This window comes from Geospiza fortis, unplaced genomic scaffold, assembly GCF_000277835.1.
Source record: "Geospiza fortis unplaced genomic scaffold, GeoFor_1.0 scaffold53, whole genome shotgun sequence".
Classification (NCBI taxonomy): domain Eukaryota; kingdom Metazoa; phylum Chordata; class Aves; order Passeriformes; family Thraupidae; genus Geospiza; species Geospiza fortis.
The window spans coordinates 6,308,312-6,332,123 of NW_005054305.1; the positions used below are offsets into that span (position 1 = coordinate 6,308,312).

At 35.9% G+C, this 23,812-nt stretch overlaps 1 protein-coding gene and 1 non-coding gene across 2 annotated transcripts in view; both read right to left on the reverse strand.

Moving 5' to 3' along the window:
* The window catches only part of CCDC178 (coiled-coil domain containing 178), a 164,895-nt gene that overhangs the window by 111,273 nt on the left and 29,810 nt on the right, over positions 1–23,812 (reverse strand). Inside the window, 12 exon segments of the mRNA XM_031066613.1 lie at positions 120–233; positions 6,664–6,698; positions 6,700–6,805; positions 6,926–6,999; positions 10,131–10,284; positions 11,351–11,543; positions 15,052–15,121; positions 17,121–17,231; positions 18,777–18,855; positions 19,186–19,288; positions 19,291–19,380; positions 22,182–22,380. Coding sequence (XP_030922473.1) covers positions 120–233; positions 6,664–6,698; positions 6,700–6,805; positions 6,926–6,999; positions 10,131–10,284; positions 11,351–11,543; positions 15,052–15,121; positions 17,121–17,231; positions 18,777–18,855; positions 19,186–19,288; positions 19,291–19,380; positions 22,182–22,380 — 1,328 coding nt within the window.
* TRNAG-CCC lies at positions 3,624–3,694 on the reverse strand. Its single transcript has one exon. It is a non-coding gene; the product is annotated as a tRNA-Gly (tRNA).

The following is a 23,812-nucleotide window of genomic DNA, read 5'->3' on the forward strand; positions in this document are numbered from 1 at the left end:
TGCAGCCGGTGTTGGCTTAAGGTCTGAACAGCCACTGTCATTTCATCCTCCTCATCTTCCTCATAGGAGATGCACAAAAGTAGCAACTGGCAATCTATTGCCTGCCCACTGCTTGTTACTGGGTAGTCACCACTGCAAACGCAGTCAGTTCAGCAGCTGATGATTTTTCTAACAGCGTTGGGTTTGCATGGTAAGCTTCTGGCAACAATGGGGCTGCAGAATCACAGAACGAACTGAGAATATAGGGGAACAACAGCTCTGTAAACATCAAGATCAATGGAGAAGGAGGTGGAGAAGGTACTCCAGGTGATGAAGCAGAAATTCCCCTACAGCTCTTGGAGGTTCATGTTGGAGTAGATATCCATCCACAGCCTGTGGAGAACACACTGGAGCAGGTGGATGCCTGAGAGGAGGCTGTGAACCTGTGAGAATCCTGCACTGGAACGGACTGCATGAAGGACCTGTGGAACTGTGGAGAAAGGAGCCCACAACAGACCAGGTTTGCTGGCAGGACTCTAATTCTGTGAAGAACCCATCCTGGAGCAGTCTGCTCCTGCAGGACTGCACCCTGTGGAAAGGACCCGTGCTGGAACAGTTTGGAACTGTGAAGAGCTGAAGGCCATGGTAAGGACCCATGCAGGACAATTTCATGGAAGACTGTCTCACTGTTTCCTGTGGAACATTGTCAGGAACAGGGGAAGAATGTGAGGAGTCCTCCCACTGAGGAGGAAGTAGCATCAGAGTCAACATGTGATGAACTGACCACCAATTCCACATCCCACTGTGCCACTCTGGGGAAGGAGGCAGGGAAAATTGTAAGCCAATCAGATGCCCAGGAAGAAGGAACGGATGGGGAGAAGGTGTTTTTAAGATTTATTTTACTTCTCTATGTCCTGTTAGGGATTATGTTGTTAATAAAATTCAGCTGATATCTCCTTGTTCAGTCTGTTTTGCCTGTGATGGTGTTCAGTGAGGGATCTCTCCCAGTCCTTATCTCAACTTATGAACCCATTGCTATATTTTCTCTCCCCTGTCCAACTGAGAAGGGAAGTGAGCAGCCTGGTGGGCACTTGGCGTGCAGCTAGGGTAAACACACTACACTTGCAAAGACAGCTTAAAGAACAACAAAATCCAAAAAGCAACCCTGTAGTCATTATAAAATTTAAAAATAAAAGAAAAAAAATTAGGTTTTATAACAATTATTATTTAATTAATTAAATTTGATTAAAGTTCATTAAAAACTTTATGGTCCAATGTCTAAAAATAAAATACTTGCAAGCCAAAGAGAGATAACTTACAGATACAATATTGGAGGCTTAAAGGATATGAGAGCCAAGCACTGACAGACTTTTTGGAAATATCAAAATAAACCTCCAGTGTCGCTAACAGAAGGGGAACTTTTAGTGGCAAGACAAATGGTTGAAAATATGTCTAAAAGAGGAAAACAGAAAACATCTTGATCTTTGCTTATTTAAATATAAAAAGGCAATCAGGCAAGGTAAACAAGAGTATTTGGAAAAAACCTGCAAGAGACATAAACCAAGTACTTTTTCAAACACATCTCTGACAGGAAGTCTGCTAGAGACAAAGTAAGGCAAACAGATGATGATCGCAAGGACTTAGAGACATTTATCATGAACACTCAGAAAACAAAGCATGATAGAGGGAAAAAAGAACCCAAATTCCAAAACTGATAAAATCTGTAAAGTCCTAAGAAGCAATCTCATATTATTGAACTATTATTGAACAACACATTAATTATTGAATTGCTATTAAAAAAAAAAAAGAATTTGTTTCCAAATGGAAAACTTGATGCACAGGAGGGGGATCAGCATGACCAGGCTGCAGTGCCCCAAATTCATCCATTTTCTGAAGGATTCAACTAGAATGTGAGAAGGGATATATGGGTGATAGAGTCTACTTGGACTCCTAAGTGGTATTTGATAAATACATTTTAATAAAAGGATGTAAGACAGCAAATAAGCAGGGGCTTTATCTGAATCACCTCTAAAATCCTAATTTCTAAGACTAACAATCCTTAGATACTTAAATCATAAAATTCCCAATTGTACGGTGGAACATTCATTTGTGTAAATATTTCACCACACAGCAGTGGCCTCCAAATTGACCTTGTGCCACTGAGCACCACACTCTGGGCTTGGCCATTCAGCTAATTTTCAGTTCACCTCACTGTCCAAGGGCTCATCTAGCCCATGGATCAATGGCTTATCTATGAGGATCTTAATGGGAGACAGAGTAAGTCCAGGTAGAGAAAATCCACTGTTCTCCCCCTGCCTACCAGGCCAGCCACTTCTGTTTGATAACTGGTCCAGCACGACATTTCTTTGGTGAATCCATGCACACTACTCAAGAAGACTTTCTTGCCTTTGTGAAACGTGCCTGGAAAATGTTTTGCAGGATTAGCTGCTCCATCATTTTCTGTGCATTAAAGCAAGGCTGACTAGCCTGTAGATATCTGATTTCTCCTTCTTGCCTTTCTTAAACACAGGGGTGACATTTTCCCTCCTTCAGTCCACCTTCAGTCCAGAAGCACTTCTCCCAGTCATAATCTTCCTCAGCACTCCTGGGAGCATCCCATCAAGGCCCATGGAATTATGAATCTCCAGTTTGAAGTACTGCCTGATCTACCCACAAATGGTATGCATTTCTTTCTCCAGCCTTTCCCCTTGGTCTCTGGGACCCAGGATTCCTGAAGGCTGGCTCTTGCAGAACAGACTGGAGAAAAGGAATTCAGCACTGCAGCACTTTCCTGTGCCATCAGGATCCCTGCCCCAAGCAGCAATGAGCTCACATTTTCTGCAGTCCTCCTTTTGTGATGTCTGCACTTACAGAAGTCCTGCTCGTTGTCTTTGATATCTCTCACCTGATTCAATTTCATTTTGGCTTCAACTTTTCCAGCTGCATCTCTGCATGCTCATACAATGCTACTGTATTTCTCCTAGGTTGCCAGTGCCTGATTCCACTTTCTATATTCCACCTTCTATATTCTTCTTTTTTGCATCTGAGTTTTGCCTGGAGCTCCTTGTTCATCCATGCAAGCCTTCTGGCATTTTTGCCTGACTTCCTACTCATTGGAATGGACGGTTCTTGTGTTTGAAGGAGATGATATTTGAATACTAAACAGCTTTTTTTGGCCCCTCTTCCCAAATATAATATAAAACTATCAATTTTGGATGAGAAGAAAGTGTCAAGGACAGCCCTTATATCTGAAAGTGTTAAATTGGTCAAAGACTCTCAGTTAATCTCTTTTATGATGAATGGCCATGTATAGGATATTTCATACCAGTGCAGAGGTATGTTAGTTATAAGTTGATAAGTTCAAATTACCAGTAAGTTACAATTTCCAGAATTCTTAGGTCACATAAAACAATTTATTTGCATAAAAGCAAACTTTCAGTAGAAGTGAACTCTTTAATAGAAGCAACCTAAAAATACCACTCTACACCCTTGCATTACACAGAAAAAGCCCACAGCAACTCAGTTGCTCTGCCCAAAATTCAGGCAACAAAAAACACAAAACACATTGCCTATATGTATATTGACGAAATTACACCAAGCCTGTGGTATAGGCACTGCACAGGCTGGAAGCTTGGAATTTTCCATGCACCAGCTGGGAATTGAACCCAGGTCACAAGAATGGGAACCTTGCATGATACCACTACACCACTGGTGCTTCCCTACTGCTTCTACTCATTTAGTGTTATTTTACTCTAATTCTAAGGGGTCTACTAGCAAGAACTTCAGTTGCTCTGCCTCAGAGGCAGGTCATAATAAGGACTATGTAGGAAACAGAGTTTTCTACCTGAAAAAAATTACCTGAAGAACATAACACATATCCTAAAACACTGACAAGAGGTCACTAGACAATTAACTACTCCCTTTTCCTAGGAAAGTTTTGAAAGTGTAAGCATGGAAAACCCTAAAAAAGTCTTCTGTTTGTTTCTCACCCTATATATAAATAGTAAATCTTCTTTTGGTGAAGGCAAAGCTAAACAGCTTCACAGATTCCTTCCAAAATGTCTATGGTTATAAAAATACTTAAATTTCAAAATAGTAAAGCCAAGACAGTAATTTGTCTCAACAGTGCAGAGTAAGCAGATGTGTGCTGAAGCTGGAAAAAAATGAAAGGAACAAAACAATAATTGTTCCATTCTGACTACCAATACATTTCATGTGGAGCAAAATTTTTTCATGAATACATGGCTACCCATGACTCTGGAAGTGAAAGCACTTTAGGATGCAAGAAAAACATAAATATTCCAGGCAGAAAACCAAGTGGACTGCAGCTGAAAGAAGTTCTTTGGTGCAATGTGTTCCATGGTCCACTTCATGTACAGGTGTTGAAACTTTTATCACACCTTCTGCAGCTTACTCAGGAACTCTGGCCCATTTGAGAAGCAATACTAAGTGTTTAATTTTTGAAATTTATTTATTTATTATAAATTTTAATTAATATATTAATTAGAATATTTTCCAAAGATTTCATGCATTTAGCAGCTGTACATAGCATGAAGACCTCAGATTTCCTGGTCAAATAACACCTGTAAAATGTATTCAGTCTTCATGGAAATTGAGTTAATATCAGGTTAAATGCACTGCTTTTCCTCAGCTCCTTTCATTCAAGATATCTAACATAATTTGAAGGAAGGGTAACACAAAGGAAGTAATTAGTGGAAGACCAAAAATTTAAAGGTTTCTGAGCAGAACGAAATATTCTGCCTCTCTCATAGCACTGAATGACAACTCCCCAACTATATTTATTTACAACATTTGTTTTTTAAAATAAATTTCTTATTCAGTAAATAACTCCAGAAAAGATAAAAGGAAACTTTCAAATAAACAGACCTACAAAAAACCCTCTTTCTTTGTCCTTGCACTCAGTAACACATAAGACAAATGGTCATAACTTTTCATTTTTAGGAGAGATTAGCAATTGCTTTCTTCCTAAAGATCTAGTACGTTAGATGCCAGGTTGGTGGTCTTTAAAGTAAAATTGAGGAAATGGAGGGGTGCAATAAAACAGCAATCCAGAAAGTCCATGTAAGAATTAACTTACATTGTCATAAGAAATTAATAAATAGAAATCTGGGATTGTATCAGAGGCAGAATCCTGTTTTTACACTAAAGCAAGATGTAGAAAGCATTAAATCTGAATTGAATACTACATTTAGCCTACATTCATTATTTCCTGTGACTAGATTAAATGGCATAGACTATCTGAAAAGATATTTCCTTCTCAAAGGATGGTTTCAGATCACCCTTTGAAAATACACATAGAGCTCCTGGAATCCCTTATTACTGGGAACTCTTCATAATTTGTCATTCTCTGGGACTTGAATCTGGACTTTCACATGCACTTCCTGAATTCCCAAACATGTGAAAGGACAATGACCAGGACACAGCAATACCAATTATATATGATACAGACATTACTCTAAGGGTTTCTCTTGTGAATGTCTCCAGTCTTTCTATGATCTCTGTAAAGTTTTAGTGTACAACATGGTCTCAGTGCTGCTCAAATCTGCTTTCTGACAACTCGCCTCTCAATCCTCTATTTGTCTCTACAAATTCTTCCAGTCCTGAGTTTCCTCTTTCAGCTTATCAGTTAATACTTCAAACAGATAAGATCTCTCTCCATTATTACAGGTACGATTAAATAAAAATTCCATCGATCAAGGAAGATGTCAATGAAATTGAAAATAATAAATTTGGAAAGTTGTCACTAATTTAAAAATATTCTAATAATCCCAATAAGTAGTTCCATCAACATCAGAACTAATGAAGCCTGGTTTATTACTCATTTGTGTCCCATCATTGATTTACATTGGTGTGTTAAGGTATGAGCTCTGACTTGAGCCATTAATAAGGACTCTGGACATAACTCCTCCTTTCTTTCACCCTTTTATCCCCTCCCTTTTCCCACACCTCTTATATGGCATTTTTGGCATCTAGTAAGGAATGTTTTCATGCTGACTGTATATATTCAACTCAGTCATCAATTTCTACAAAAACTTTAAGAATCTAATTATTTTCAAGAACTTTTTTTTCAGATGACTTCGTTGCAACCAGACAATAAAATCCGAAGTTTCTGGGGGAGATAAAGACAATAACCTGTCAGATAAATAAAGCCAGCATACAGAGTTCAAAACAACAAGGTACTAAAAACATGTGATTTTTTTCTGCACTGAGAATATTATGTACAGTATTGTTCAAAGTATAGATATTTGTAATCAATAAACTGAAGAGTTACAAAATATATGTGCATATCTTAAAAGAATTCACGGAAAATAGAGAAAAATAGTATTTCAGATTCCATGTTTATAACCATCACAAATGAAAAAAACCCTATGATAAAAGCTTTTATCAAAATGTTTTGTGCATTGAGGTTTCTGTTAACAAAAAACCATTTCAGAATCTTCCTAATTTTCAAGGTATGTATTTTCTTTTTGCATAATTTTAGCTTTTTTTTATTTCAAGTAAAATCAAAAATGTCAGCTGATAAGTTTCAGCCTGAAAAAATTTGAAATTGTTGAAATGGGATTTTGCAGACAGACTTACAATAAAAGTAAGGTTCATTTTGTAGTTATGCTTCAAGTGCAAAAAAGAATAGTTTTCTTCCTATATTTATACTGCTGGCATTACTGATTTCTTATTTTTTGCACAAACTCTTTATTTTTTACCCTCATGTTCTTAATTTTTATATTTGAAACTCCCCAATGCTTCATTAATATTTAGAATCCTTTGATTTATGGCCAGTAGATTGCTTCCTTGATGGATTTCTAATGAACATTAAACCATTAAGACACCTTAACATTAGCTGAAATTATTTCAGGCCAACACAGAAGACACAAGTATGCAAGTGTTTTTAATTGATTTACATTAAAAAAAGAAAAGAAGGTACTGATTCTGAACAGTTTTTATCATTTAAGAAGCAGCATCTGATAATTTTATACTCTCATCTCCTTGGGCTGCTATTTCCTATATAAATATCCTATATAAAAAATATTTTGTAAAATAAGCAATACAAATTTCTCATGTTTCTTTGTGATAATAAAGAATATTTTAATAAAAAAATTAAAAGGAAGACTAGTAAAGAGTAATTAGGGATGTTTTATGCTATTGTGTGCATTTGTACATTGTCCTTGCAGGATATCCTAGCAGAATATTTAGGCTTCACAGTCTCAGTGAGGGCACAATCACTGCCTGCTAATTCACACATGACATATGTGGTATAACTAAGCAGAAGTTTTTCTTAGCCTTATGATTTTCCTTAATATGTCAATATCTCTCTTCATTCAATTCATAGAGTCACAGAATGGTTTGGGTTGGGAGGAACCCTAAAGATCATCTGGTTCCGACCCCCTTGGCCACAGAAAGGGACACCTTGCACTAGATCAGGCGGCTCAGGGCCCCACCCAGCCTGGCCTTGAACACTCTCATGGATGGAGAATCCATAACTTCACTGCTCAAATCAATGATGGATCAACCACTAGACCTTAAGGAAAAATGAGGATGTTAGGGAAGCGACCAAGTAGAGGATAAGGAAATAATTTAAAGTGATTTTAGGTGGAAAAAGGCATAACTGTTCACATGAAGCCTAATAAACTTTGTTTCCTTCCCTCTCCTTCCTCTGCAAAAGCTGAAACAACACCACATTCTATAAAATTCACATAGTGATGAGAATCCAACTGGAATATGACCAGACAACAAACATGTTGTTTGATCTAGCAGTATTAAGGTTCATAATATAAGTCTTAGAGAATAATACATGTGAGAAAATCAGGACAGAGTTAGGATGCAGGTACTTTACATAGCGTGTAATTTCCTACTGGTATCTCAAGCATCTGATGAGGAGCAGATTTACATAAGAACCTTTGTGACTATGTCCCAGCAGCTAAGGAAGGACTTGTTATCTTGACCAGAATGTCACAGCTCTGCTGTACTTCTCTAGGGTTCTCTCAATTGTCCACGGATGGCTGTACCTTCCTAAATGATTGGGGTCTGAAACTCCTAACCTGAATGATAATGGATTGTAAAGCATGATCTGAGAAAAAACTGCAATGAAGCAATTTTACTAACCTAGAAAGAAGAAATTAAAACCAAAATTGTTAAGTCTCCCAATATGTAAAATACTCTGAGAAATATAATGTCCCAACCCTGAAAATGTTCAAGGCCAGGCTGGATGGAGCTTTGGGGAACCCGGACTAGTGGGAAGCGTCCCTGACCTTAGCAAGGGGCTGGAACTAGATGATCTTTAAGGTCCCTTCCAATCCAAACCATTCTGTGATTCTAAATATAGTTCAGGTGAACTGTGAGAAAGACAAAGAGTTGGCTATATCTATAGGGGGAAAAACCCCAAACCAACTGATTAAGTATGAGCAAAATGTCCTAGTTTTTAAATTGCTAGTACATAGGAAAAACATTATTCAGAAATGTTTTTCACTCTTTTAATGCTTTTAGAGCAAACATTTTGACAGGAGTTACTTGAAACAATGTCACACTGTGCAGGTAATTAATGAAAACAAAAGAATAATAGTTAAGTATGAGAACAATTTTAAAAGAAGGGTTTCTTCTAATCTTTCAGAAACAAAGCCCAGGTAGATACAGAAAATAGGTTTAATCCATACAGATGCCTTTTGTAATGTAAATCTGAGTAGCATGATAAAAAGAAAACTCACAGTCGTCCTTACTGTGTCAAAAGTTGTAACACTCCTCATAGATCACATATAACATTTAAAATCAGCATGAATTAACACAGAAAAAAGATCTATGACAAACAATGCCGAAAAACATTCATTCACATCACTTCTTCTGTCTTCAAACTTCTTGGTGTATATGACAATTGTCATGTTCTAATTTGGGTCTGATTCAAACCCCATTGAAGAAACTGAATACAAACCAAATATTTTCCTAAATTTGGCTCGCCTTTAGGTGGTCACGTAAAGGAGCAGTTCCTTGCTCCACATTATCCCTGTTGTGCATGTCTGTCTTTGTATTGTCTTGGTCTTAATAAACAGGTGGTACCTGCTGGGCTATATCTGGTGATCAATTCCAGATGGAAATATATGTAGAAAGAAAAAAAAAAGGACAAAAAAAGGCTTATTAATAAGTATTGGCTCTATTTGAATATAGTTGTGTTGTCATTATCTGTTGGTAGCAATTGCTGGCACTACTAATAGAAAAAAACCTGCAATACGCAGCTAAAAAAAAGGCAAGAACATGCCCATTGGTGGTTGTAATATGACTGTATCTTTGCTTTTTTGGGGAGAGGGGGTGCTTTGGGGATTTTTTTGTTAAATTCTGGGCATGCTTGGAACAGTCAGCTTCTCAGAAATCCTCCATATTGTATATTCTGGATTCCACTTGATAATTTGCAGGACCTATTTATCAAGATGGACAGTCCACAATGGTGCTGAGCATGTACAAGAGAATGAATTTCACATTTATTTGCACTGGTATATATACACACATATATATATGTATGTATGTGTATATATACCAGTGCAAATAAATATGCACCCAGATTCTGTTGTGAGCACCTACATTTTCTAGGCATTTTCTAGTGGCTCAACAGGAGCTGTCAATTAACTGAAAACTCATAGTCAGGCTCTGTGAGGAACTCCAGTTCAGATTATAGACTACAAAGTACAAGATTTAAAACTTAATTATAGCAAATAAAGCAGAAAAAGTGGAAAATTGTAAATAAAATAGAGCACAATTATGCATGATGTAAAAGTGTATCACATCCCATCTCAGATTAAAAAATCTGCTAAATTCAGAGGACAGTTATGCTGTCCCAATACCCACACACATCATTCCAGATGGTTTAAGAAGATAAGAAATATTAGTCAGATATGTGTCCAGAAAGGAAAAATACGTAGGTAACTTACAAAACTGTAAAATGGTTATGATTTTTTAATAATTAAAGCAAAAAAATAATACTAAAACAAAATAATGAACAAGAGATCTACCACCTCTAATTTTAAAATCTGTATTTTTACTCATACAGAGGATCTTAACTCTTAAACATACAAAATATTTAGGCACTCATGTACTTTTCAATAACAGATACTCATTTACTTGCTTGTTTATAAATATTCAAGACTCACTTTGCTGTTCCCACATTTTACATCTTCCTGGATTTCTGCTTTTTGGTTCACTAACTTCTGAAGGTGTTTTTCATCCTTTATAATCTTCTCTTCTGTTTCTTTTAACTTCATACAGTATTCGGTCCAAATAAATTCAGAATGCTTTAACTCATTCCTAATAGAAATACACCCGAAATGAATCTATTTGGAAATACTCCAAGGTAGTCCCTCTCCATAAAGGAAAATGTAAAGCAGACCTGAATCAGTAAAGATTTATTTTGATTCTCTACTATGTTCCTTGAACAGGTAAACATGAGATCATTTCAAAATTTCCACCCTGGGAAGTTCATGCAATTTCAGCCGGAACTACTCATGCTACCAGTTCACTCTCACTTAAAGCCTGCCAACATTACAACTTCTAATTGGACCTCTGAGCAGGTATTGGAGTAGTCAAAGAAAGGCTTTTTTTCATACCTCACATGTCAACTAAAGAAAATAGGAGTCAGCGCTCTTCTAGTGGCTGAATCTAGTTCAGAGCCATCCTCACTTAATCAATCCACTGCACTGTAATTTTGTGGACAAATGTCATTTGTGAATTAAATTTTTCACTGACATCAATTGTTCATGCTAAAAGGAACTTGAAGGCAAGGTCAAAGGAGGGGTTAAGGACTTTACTTTCACTCTGAATAGCAGATTTAAAAGCATTATAGGAAGGAAAGCTTGCCATAATTACAGAACAAGACACTAATAACTACAACAATTGTCAGGAAAACATTCCCATGAGACATGGTTATAGGCCTCATTACAGGCTGCAAAAATGCCCCTTTTTTACATTTGTGAATGGGTTTGACAACAAGGCAAAAGAAATAGAGGCATATCAGTTAAAAATTTTACAATGGCTGCTGGTATTTGCCCATTATTTTTATCATTGTTTCAGCAGGCAGAAAAAAGTTTCCTCCATGCTGCCAAGAAAACTGTTCTGGTCAATAACATATTCCAAAGTGTGTCATATATTGTAAAATAAATCCACCACTGCAGAACTAAGGCCAACAGTACCTGAGTTTTAGATACAACTATTGCAGTACAACACAAAAAAACCCCTGCAATAAGAAAAGAGGAAACAATCATAAAGTTGCTTCATCGCTAAGTCAAGAGCCTTTTCTGCAAGATTGTTTAAGAGACATTCTTCGTTTACTTGCTTCCAAGATTTCATCTAATGCTGAAGTAAAGACTTACCTTGCCAGGTGTTACAGGCTGTGTATAGCACGAGCATGAAGCCCAGCATTTTGAACTCCTCCACTTCCTTAGGTCCCACCACCCATGCAAGAGACATATAAATAGGATTTGGCACTATTCTAACAACAAACATGTAACAGTCATAGGCTGTAATTTTCTTCTCATATTGCCTATCAGCTACAACTTTCTGAGTCGTGGCTGTCATGAAAAATTACAGCACCATCAGCCACAATGCGTGTGTGCAAGGCACAGACTGCGCCGCGTGATTTATAACAGCCTCAGTATTTTCAGTTTCGTGCAATCTTCATCATTTTCTCACTGATGGCACTGAACATAAAGAAAAGAGTATGAACTGCAGAGCAGTCTTTCCAGTCTCTGCCACCACAAATCTTTCTCATGCCTATCAACACTACATTATTCTAGTCCTCCTCAGATGGCAGCTGAAGGGATCTACTTCCTCTGTAATGTAATCATGACTTTAGCTACCAGTTTAGCAAATGGCTGCCAAAAAAATTAAAATATTCAGTAAAAAACCAACCAAACAAAAAAACAACCCAAAAACCTCCCCCAGAAAAAACACCAAAAAAACCCCAACCTACAAACAAAATAAACCCAAAAAATTGGAACTCCCAAAAACCCAAAAATAAATGCTTCATTGAGGGATAGAAAAAAAGAGTTTTCTACTTGACTTTTTCCTGAAAATGCTGATATTCCTCAAACCACTGGTATCATTAGCATTTCCAGTTTAATTCACAGTCATGCAAAGCAGGTTACAGGGTGCACAAGAGTCCATGTCACTGTCATGTGATATGAAAAGGAAATTGTATGGCTAGGTGAAACAGAAAACATACATGACGTATTTCTGTCAGTATAGATGACTGATTTTGGTATTACTTACCTTTTGCCATTATCATGGGGATTTTACTTATATAATGATTTCTTTCAAAAAAACAAAAGAAATTTTAAAGCATCTCAGAACAAAGGTTAGCTACAGGAAAACACCACACCTCCTCTCTTGTACATGAAACAATCTCAAGCACCCCAATCTCCACCAAGACTACCAAAAACCCCAGAAAAACTGCCCATGCTGCCCTAAGCAAGCTAACAGCTGTGACACAATGACAGAATTTAGAGGGAACTGAACAAAATCTTGGACAAAAAAACTTTAAAAAGTGAAGTAGTCACAAGACAAGATGAAAAAATTCTAATATTAACTAAAAAATGAAGAAGTAAGATCAGATTATCAATTTTTCATTGAAAAAATAGATTGGAGGATGGTACCTCAAAATCCCATATCTGTTGTTTTGTAATTAACAAATTACATGAAAGGGCAGTAGCAGTGAAATTAAAAGTCTGCACATAATGTGATTACAATAGGAAAGGTCAAAATAAGCTAAAAAACTTCAGAAGAATTTCAGGACAAACTAAGCAACTGAGGAATAAATCAGCACATACCATTTTGTGTCCAAACTCAAAGTAAAAGATCAGAGAAATTAAGCACATCTTAAAATTCTAAATTAACTGTTTCTTTTCGAGAGAAATATACATATTTCCACAAACATGTCTAGTTAACATTTAGCACAGATAAAGAAGCTAAGGTTAAATTAAGCAAGAAATGGGATGGAAAATATTAGGATAAGAAACAAAAGTAGTACATCCCTCTTAAAGTCAGTGCCATGGCTTAAGTTGGAATATTCTTTGTATTACCTTTAAACCCATTTCAGAAAACTATATCACAGAAATGAAAAGAAATCAGAGGGCATCTTAGAAAGGTCCTAAAATACAGAATTCTTCTTAAAGCACATTGAAAATAATGAAAATTGCTTTAGAAAAAAGAAATTAATAATGAACAAAGAAGTCCAAAGGCACAGAGAATATAGCCTAGTGAAGAAAGTTGACAATACACAGAAATATTTATTCTTACATACACCTTAAAATTTCAAGCCCTAAACTACAGCAATTTGTGTACATTTTTTTTTTAAACCTAATAGCTGCTGATTACACTCTATAAATACAAATCGATAAGGAATAAAGTTTAATAGTATGTATATGATGGAAGAGTAGAGAAAAGAAAGAAAATAGGAAAGAAAATATACTTTTAACAATAATTTTCCTGTTACGTGATAAAATCACCTTCAGCAACAGTTACTATAATCAGAGTATCTGAAGGCATAGTAATAAATTACATGACATTTTGGCAATACATCTTACTCAGTACCTGATCTTTCCCATAATTAAAATCAACATGAGGTTTGCAATGAACTTAACAAGTTACAGAATCAAGGTCCATGCTTTCTGATTTCTCTCAGCTGGAACCCACAAAGGAGCTATTGAGTATTTGATAAGTTCTTCTCCATATACATATTTAAACAATAATCAAAATTCAATGCCAATGACAAAGAGATCCACAGTGATGTGATATCTCAAAGAAATGGGATTATTTCATCTAAGCAGCCTTCCCTTGCTCAAGAATGTGTCAGGAAGGTTTCTGCTCTGACCTGCAAGCACAGATCGCCCTGGATAGCAGACATCAAAAGCACCCATCTTATTAGCCAAAGAAATGAGTTCCTGATGTTGATAATACCTAAGTCAAAATATACTGTAAGAGTGCCCTGTTTCTCAGGGTTACTTTTGCTTCAAGTCTAAGTAACTTCTAAGATTCTGAGGCAGGCAGCAAGTACTCCTGTGGGACTAAAAGAGGTGTTTCAATGTCCTGAGCAGTAAACAGTTTTTGAAATAAAGTTGCTGATGTTTTTAATCTAAACAAAGCAAAAATGACAACCAAACTCACATTATTTTAATCAGGTACAGCTCTTAACTATGGCATATAGAGTACCATAAACAGTAGGCAAAACAACCACAGTTATTAATTCCAATTATTTCTTGAAGAAAGAACTTAAAATTTAAAACCAAGAGAAAATGTCTGCAGCTACTATGACCTCTTCTTTATATATCTCTGAGAGTGGGTCCTTTCACAGAGGTGACCAGGATACCTTACTCCCAAATTCTACTGTGCATCTTGTTTCATTCAGACATATCTTACTAGAGAAATTGACATACAGTTTAAATAGAATAAAAATTCTTCTTATTTGGTACATCAAATGAAAATGTCACTCATGGTACCCTCTACTCTCTCAGTTACTCGAAGATTTTGTTTCGTAGTAGACAAGCCTACAGAAGAGATTTCATGGACTGAATGCAGGCATTACAATGGGCGATGTGTAAGTATACTGGTTTGGGCTGGGATCCAGTTAATTTTCCTCAGAGTAGCAAGTATGAGGCTATGTTGGGGGTTTGTGCTGGAAGTGGTGCTGTTTCCACACAGGGATGTTAGCAGGGCTTACACAGAGTCAAGCCCTTTTCTGCACCTCACCCTACCAGTGAGCAGGCTGGGGGTGCACGAGGAGATGGGGGGGACACAGCCAGGACAGCTGACCCCAACTGGCCAAAGGGATATCCCACACTATATGGCATCATGCTCAGCATATCAAGTTGCAGGGAGGAAGGGGTTGTTTGTCAGTGATGGTGTTTGTCTTCTCAAGCAAATGTCGTATGTGATGGATCCTGGCTTTCATGGAGATGGATTAACACCCGCCTCCCCATGGAAGTGGTAAATTAATTTCTTGCTTTGTTCTCCTTGTGTATATGGCTTCTTCTTCTCTTAAACTGTCTTTATTTCCACCAGTGGCTTTTTTTTCATTTTTACCCTTCTGATTCTCCACACCATCCTGGCTCAGAGGAAGAGAGCGAGATGCTGTGTGGGGCTCAGGTGCCCACTGAGGTTAAACCGCAACAATCAGTTATTCACATTGCTTACCTTTTGTCTTTTTAGAAAGTCTGGCTGTGTGCTGCTGGCTTGTAGACAATGAAAATGACAACATTTATTTCTGCTAACAACCTCTGGACTTCAGCAATTTCTTGGCAGAGATGGGTTGGCCTATGGCATAAGATTCTTAAGGATACACAGATGAGAATGAGCTTTGGCAAATAAGGATTCACTGAGCAGAAGTGAATAAAAGCTCTTACAGGTTTTACACCTGTGCTGGTGGTAAGAGTAGCTCTCGCAGCTCACAATCATATTTAAATGCTTAGTCACAGCATTGTGGAATCACCCAGTTGTCTCACAGACACAGACAGCCCATCTCCTTGAGGAATCTAATGCTGCTGCCAGGAAATTCATGAAATTCCACTGTTGGTCCAATAAACAGAATTCTCCTTTACAAATGATCTATTCTACAAAACATCAGCATGTTGCATACACAGCACCTCCTGTGAGCTGAACGGATCAGTGTATGGAAAGAGAAATCCTGCAGTAAGAGAACATCAGTGCCTTCATTTTGAAGAGACATGGCAGTAACCTGAGATGATCATGGATCTGTAGATAACAGACACCCTTTGGAGTCCTCATTTCCTTAAAAAATAAGAAATTTGATAACAAGAAACATTTCTTCAGCTCTGTAAGTGCTCCTTTACAGCTCTTAGGTAAACTAATGAGGCCAACTCTATAGTGACTTCAAATGAAAATGATTCTTTAGAAGAAACAGAGAATGGGAGATGGACAACCCTTTGCAATGATTGTGGTGGATGGGAAATTGACATTTACTGAAATGAGGTTACCAAGGACACCAGTTTGCACAAACAACTCAATCATTAGCATTAGACTTATTGCCTTGAATGAAGCATCAGTGATCAGGACAGGTTTTCAACCCCCGCTGTACATGAGGCACTTTTATCAATTTTCCGGAATATCAGAACAGCGCATGCTGACCCAACTCAGGTAGTGCAGAATTGAATTATGAAACTGGCCTATAAATTCGTAGTGAACCCAGGTAGTTCTGAATGAATAAGATGGACCAAATTTCATTACTTACTGAGAAATTTATACACTCCATAACTACCGTGCACAGCTTTTTAACTCCTGATATTTGAAGAACGGGTGCTGTCACATGGCTGCAGTACCAAAATGTCTGCTTCGGCCACTCAAGATATTTCAAAAATTTATTACTGCCTTTCAATTATTCCTGTGAGCTTTCCTCATCTCAAGTGAAAAAGAAAAGGCCACTGTGTCACTTGCTACATTGCCAGATAAAAGCTGGCAATGAGCCATGGGCATATGCAGCAAAGTCGAGTGCAACCTCCTACCAAACATCAAATACTTGATATTCTGGTTCTTTGGCACACTTATTTTTGGTGCTGACTCTTTGTCTATATATTCAAAAATAGAAAAGAAGGATTATTTGTCAGTCAGTGACTGGCCATTAATGGTGTCCAATTGTTAGTATAGCTCTACTTGATAATCTAGATGATAAATTTACCAGCAGTTAGTAACCTGACAAGAGGTTACAGCAAGGGAACTCCAATATAAGCCACTGCCATATAGAAGCTACCTTGCAATCCAATAGAGTAATTTTGTTGGTTTGTTAAAATAAAAAAAGGTAGAAAAGGTATTTTGATAAATTCCAATAATTTGTGCAGTAAGTAAGAATGATAGCAGAATGTTGTGTCAAAGGGATTGAAATTATAATTACTATAATTCTGGATGTCATGTTTTCCTTATTCTGCTAATGCAAGCTAAGACAAAAGAGGCAAACACTTATGTATAATTCTATTATTTTAATTGAAGAAAAAAACAAGAGAATTTACAATAATTTCTACAAGTAAATTTTCTATAGTTTGGTTGCCTCAATTAAAACCAACAGGAAATTATAATGCCAGAGTGGAGAGCTCTTACTTCTATTGACTCAAAGCATCTCACCATATATAATTTTCTCATACACATATGCATCTTTCTTCAGATTCTTCATCAGTCTTTTTCATTGTCTTTTGTGTTTCTATGAGTTCACAGTGAACATCAATGCATTTTTTTGATGTCAGAAAACAAGTTTTCTGAAAGATTTTATATAAAAACATACATAATGTTTGAAATTTAAAAAAATTCCAAGATTTAGCTCATCCTTGTCAGTTTAAAAATTGATGCTTAAATTTGAAGTGTCAAGGAAAGACAACAGAATGTATTGTAAAATTGCATAATTAAAAAAAAAAACTAGCAAGGAGGCTTTCATTCTATTGCAGAATTTTGGAGTTATTTTGAAAAGGTGGCTACTTTCATGGGAAGATAGTGACCTCTGGAGCAGAAAGAAAGAAATTATGAGCAAAGAAGACACTGAGATTTCACTCAGTAACCTGACAAAATCACTACTGAAGCATCTCCTAGAGGCTGTGCAGCCTTTGCAGACAATGTAATGACCATATTTTTTAATGGGATTGATAATATTGGGGCACTCAGTTTGTAACAACTCCCAAGTAGAGATATGCATGTTTGTCGTGTTTGCTTTTTAAAATACTACAAATATAAACAACATGATATAAAATCTTTATTAGAATCTAGCTTAACTTCGCTGCTTAAATTAGTTCTCTGGATATTAAAAACTAGATATTAAAATTTAAATAATTACTTTATTTGCAACAGTAACTAAGTATCAGCTGCTTTTTATGATCATGGCAGGAAACCCCAAACCTGAGTAACAAACAGTTAGATCAGAGCACAATAAAAGTCGCAGATAATTTACTTGACATTTAAAAATTCTGTTGAAATTAAATATATAAATAAGATAAATACATATATGTAAAGACATATAAATACAGTAAATCTATAAATAAGGTAAATACAAATATGTAAAGATATATAAATACAGTTACAATAAGTCTATCTCCTTGTGATATCCAGTGCCAAGTTTTGGAAAGAAAAAAAATGTTCTGAATAAAAGAGCGCTTTAAAATAGTCTTTCAAAATATCTTAAATCTACTTCATGAGTGATATTGTAGTACATCTCAATATTTTAACTGCATATATTTTAGGACATCAACAAGGAAATAAGATATCCAACTTAAAAAACTTAAAAATGTTACCAACTTGATTTTTAATCAGTATTTCAAACATACAGCCCTGATAGAATGGTGATGTGTTTCATAAATCAGAACTAATCCATGATAGTTCTTATATTATTTGTGTAATAGGCAATTAACTTTTCAATACTTTTCAATTACTTTTAGAAGTAAGTATTTTGACATGACTTCAGAGTTCTCCAAAAATGAATTAAAAATAAAACAAAAAGAAACAACATTATGAATCACAACCCCCCCCCCCTACATTTTAGACTGTAAGTACCTTGAAAAAGAGATTGTACTCTAGATTTGCACTTAAAAGGTATTATAGAAAGTATATTGAAACCATTATAATTATTCCTAATATCTGAATTTGAAGTAACACAGTATCCATCTAGTTTTAGAAATATATTTTAAGTTGCCTGCAACTTTGCTCTAATGGGATTATTTAGACTGGCATCCTCCACCTAAGGCATTTACCATAAAAGATATTATCAATATTACAATTAATAAATACCATAAGTAAATACATTAGGAAAAACATACAACAGCACTAAAGAATAATTGAATATTGTAAACTTTTTTGGACAGCTTCTGACATCTCCGTATTCTGAAACACAGACATCTGTGTAAAAAATGAAGAGAATCAATGCAAATATCACATATGTGGCTTCTACCTTTCTCAGGAAAAACGCCACATGAAATCATCTTACAAAGTCAGAATTACATTCCATGTATGCCTCAGAGACATTTATCAAAGGCTGGCAGCATTGTCCTCCCCAGGCTCTGTCAGCACTGAGGGCCTGTATGTAGTGGTACAGGTGTACAAAATGTAAAGCAGACTTTGGTACTTCCAGCAGACTGCTGTTCTCTAAAAGGTGGAGACTATATCTCTCCACATTGGAAAGAAACTTAAAGAAACCTCTGTGTATGATCTGGATTTACCTTTCCTTACATTCTCCACAGCTGTGCCCTTGGATTCAGCTTTTCTTCCAGCAGAGGGCTGTGTTTCTTCACGAAGTCTGTTTCCTCCTGAATCTCTCTGTTGGCTGTTTCTTACATATTTGGTTCTGTACCTGCAGCAGCTGACAGCTTTTACAATCAAAATGCCATCATAGCTCCAAGGTATCTTAAACACACATGTAATATTCTGCTGAAAAGATAATTAGCATAACAAAATGTGGGTATCTGAATGACATCACAAATAACTAGTGAGATTAGGAAATACCTTATCATAACGCTAAGACTTGCAAAATTTTGCTATAAGTTTCTTTGAAGACTGAGAAAGGACTTTGATGACAAAAGATCACCAGATACAGCATTAGGAGTGGATCTGGTTTATAAACTCATAATTATTTATCCTACTATGTAAGTCAAGCAACTGCTCAAAGCTGGGGTAGTTTTGTTTTCATAAAGGAAACGAAAACACCTCGCCTTAAGGCATATGTAGAGGAGGCTATTATGACACAAGAACAGCTCCACCGAGCTTCCTAGCCTGCAGCTATGTTGATGTATGACATATGTTGGTGCAGAGAAAGAACAGGACAAGCACAGATCCAACATCCTCTTGATACAAAAACTATTTTCAGTAGAAGGACTCTTCCCAAACTAAACATGGTTTCAGGAAAGTTAAACTAAAGATACAAACTCAAAACTAACAAAACATTCTCACTGTCACACAAGAATTATCTTGTGACTGCCACACAGTCAGTCTTAATTCAGTTTGTTGCATTTTATTTTCTGACTTTGGCATAAATTTCCTATGGCAAATTTCCTTTACAAGAAAATAGGTGACTAGACCACTAGTTGCTGAATAGTAATTTGTATTTTATCTTATTTTGCCTAGGAAAAAAAAAGTTTATTACAAGTGATGTTCTGCAGCAGCTGATGGGAAATTTATTGGTATAAAACTACAGAAAGTAAAGTAAGAATATCAGATGAGAAAAAAAATCAGATAATATCTCAAGAACAGTAAACTTTGCCATAAATTTGAGAGAAATAAGCATATTTTACTGATTTAAAAAACACTCCTGAGAAGTAGCTGTGAAATATTCAATGCAATCCCTTAAGTCAATAAATCTTGCTGTGTTAACAAGACATAAATCCAAAATTTGCAAAATCATTATTGCATTGCTACTGAAAGTTAGAGATATTGCAAGAAGTGGATTTTCTACATTGTACAAAGTGATGCCTAACATTAAGTTGAATAAAATGTGGTTTATACTGGATTTTTGTTCTATTTCAGAGAAAGTAATTTCTGAAGATTGGTTACATCAAATGTAATTACCTGAGTGTGCTACAGGACATAGATGCAGCAGGCACTAGGAATAATGGAAATCAAGGTAAGTCTGAAGAAATAACAGGATTCAGTGTCTAATCTGAATGGGTCATGCAAAATCTTAATGAATCTTCTGGGTTTGTAATGCTTAGATTAGAGATGATTATAACATCCCTGAATTCCTTTATCCTCAATTCCATGTTAGTATATTTTTAAGATAATACTATGAAAAGTTATAATCCTGAAAAATGACAGTATTTACTCCAAGGACATGACATCATACTGACATAGCCCACTGATAAACCATGGGAGAAGAAACTGGTCAATTTTCACTGCTAAACTTAATACTCCTTTATTTCACCTTTAAAAAATGCTGCATCATTGCTTACATTAACAGAAAATGTGCTAATTATATTCTATGATTCTAAACTTCTGTTATTTAAAGAAAATGCTAAACACTAAAGAAAAAGTAACAGAAATTTACTGCTACATCATCAAAGGTAAGAACATCAAAAAGTAAAAAGTAACAACTCTGCAGCTCAAATCTTGAGCTACTATGCTCGTAGTTCTTTACTCCTGTAAAATTGACCTTTCACAGCCAGATTTGCTCCTGAAAGTGTTCTCTAACCTGTCAATGATTTTTAGTTCAGAGTCTTCGTTCAATCTCTTCCTCTGTTTTCAGGACATCATAAATGGTCTGTAAGAGGCAGTCACTTTTTAGGTGAGCAACCTGAGCAGACTGGGAGCACCTTAACACAGGTTTCCAATTTCCAAGTCAAGAGTTAGCCACTGACTAAAGCCAACAAACATTTTTTTCCTATGTTGTTGGGGGTGTTTACTATTTGACCCTGCCTTCAGGGAAGGGGATAGAAAAGATTTGGACTAAACAATTGGCTCATCTCCATTATGCACTGATCTTCATGCAATGCTTGCCCATTCCCAAACGCAGCCATGGAGGACTCTTGCACTGCCACCACACTTTGGACTGTGAGATGTTTGTCAAAGACCTCTGGGTGGCTTGCACCAGAATATCCACAAGTACAACCTTGATTTCACATCTAGCAACTTACTGTGACAAATTATGCCACTTTCCTAAAGCCTAGGTTCAGGCAGAAGCTACTTTTTGCCTATAAGCAAGAATAAAAACAACAAACTGCTAAGGAGATCCTTTTTTTACTTTTCCTTTTTTTTTCCCTTTAATTTTATTGTGTAGATACCTACAAAAGGTAATGCAAAAGTCCTCAGAATCTGGGGTTTTCAGGATACATATCAATGGTTGCGTCAAATAAGTTGTATTAAATATGTGAGAATTTTTTTAAAATGTATTGCATTTTAATTTTTCTGAAAAAAATTAATTTTTTAATTAATGGTTTAATCTGTACTTTAACCCAAATGTACTATTTTACAATTATGTTTCAGATTATCACTTCTTGCCCCAAACTAAGTATTTATTATCACGTTAAGTGTCCACTCTTATGTTATTTCTCAGAAAATGCTGAACATTTCATAGTACTTCCCATTTTTTCCCTAGATAAGTATTCAACTGTACCAAATTCAGAAATGTAAATATTGTAATCCTTTTATAGTAAACACAACTATAGTCATGTCTGGATTTTTACTCTTGATAGTGAGCTGACTGAAATATTACAAATATTCTGTTTCAATATCAGTACCCTTTTGCATGGCTGCAAGGAGTTGCTGAAGCCTCCAAAGTGACATACAAACAATTTTCATGCCAAGCTTGTTCCTTCACTATTTCTCCAACTCCAAAGACTTTTCTCCCTCATGATAAGCCTTCATCTGCTTAATTAGCTCAGTAACTTCTAATAGCAAAGCTTCTGTTTCCTGCTTCAAAGTTAACATCTTCGCTGTCTTTAAAAATACATTAGAAATATTTTTTTAATGAAAACTTAATCATATGCTCTTTAGTTGAGCTTCATTCTCAACACAAAGCTGGCCTGCTCACAGTAAGCACAATTGGTTACATTTCTGTCTTTAAAAATAGATTATAATTGTTCCTTATGAGGGCTTAAACACACGCTCTGAATTCCAGCTCCTTTCTCAGGATAAAGCTGACTCTTCACATCTATCAAGGCAAGCACAACTGGTTACAAACACAACTTTCATGTTCTCCAGCTTATTTCAAATGCAAAGCACAACAAAAATGTGTTAATATAGATGGCAGAAAAATTTTCATCTTTGTGTCTTTGCTTGGGTAAATAATATCCAAATAACAGTACAAGTTCCTAATTATCTCAATTTTGTCAGGAAAAATATTTAAATTAATTTTTCTACGTAAGATTCAATTAATTAATTTAAGTCTTTGGCATTCTAAGAATATTCAGTATAATAGGTCAAGAGAACTATTTTACTGGTGATACACCAAAGAATCATTCCGTTCTGTGGCATTTGGTTTGGGGTTTTCTTTGGGATTTTTATTTGGCAAAAGATTCTTAGAGATCATCATCATCATTGTGCTGATCTACAAAAAATAGGAATTATACAAGCAATGGTCCAAGACACTTCTCTTTTGATTCCACAGTCAATAATTCCTTAAATTATTTTGATTAAAATCTGCAAGCATTTAAAAGAAGGAAAAGTACTTAAAATCTGGAGTGAAATTTTAGCCTTACTGTTATCAACAAAAATTTTATCACACAATTTACTGCAGATGGGATTGCCTCAGGCTAGTACTACTTAAAAGGTTGCACACTGGTTTGAAAAGCTGCACACAATCTCTTTAATATTTAAAACTTAATTAAAAAATGCATAGTCTGACTAAAGATGCAAACTATATAAAACAGAATTCTTTGCTGGGAGTATATTACAAATATCCTATAACAGCAATGTAGTTATTTTTTTAACAAAAGAAACTAAATGAAAAAATTCTAGAGTTCCCACATCCAATATAACCAGTTTAGTTGGTTCAAATCCAAGAGAGGTTAAAACATGGCATGGATCTAAATAGAGAGATGTAAATTATCTTCTTGCAAATAGGATGACTTAACAGTACTTAATATATCATTTAAATGTATGTGACTTTCAGCTTGACAGATGATACACACAGATTTCAAAGGATACATCATTTACATAAGACATGGAACAGGGAACAAAATTAATCTGCAAGCAAGAATGGGAATGAAGTAACACAAGAAGTCAAGAACACAAGCAAATCATTGCAATGAGCATTTAAAAGGGTCATTAGCCTATTGGAGCTGAAAACCAGGGGAGGAAAGATAATTGCCACCCACTTATGTCCACACATGAGGCTTAAAGGGCACACAGGAGTCCTTCATATGCAGCT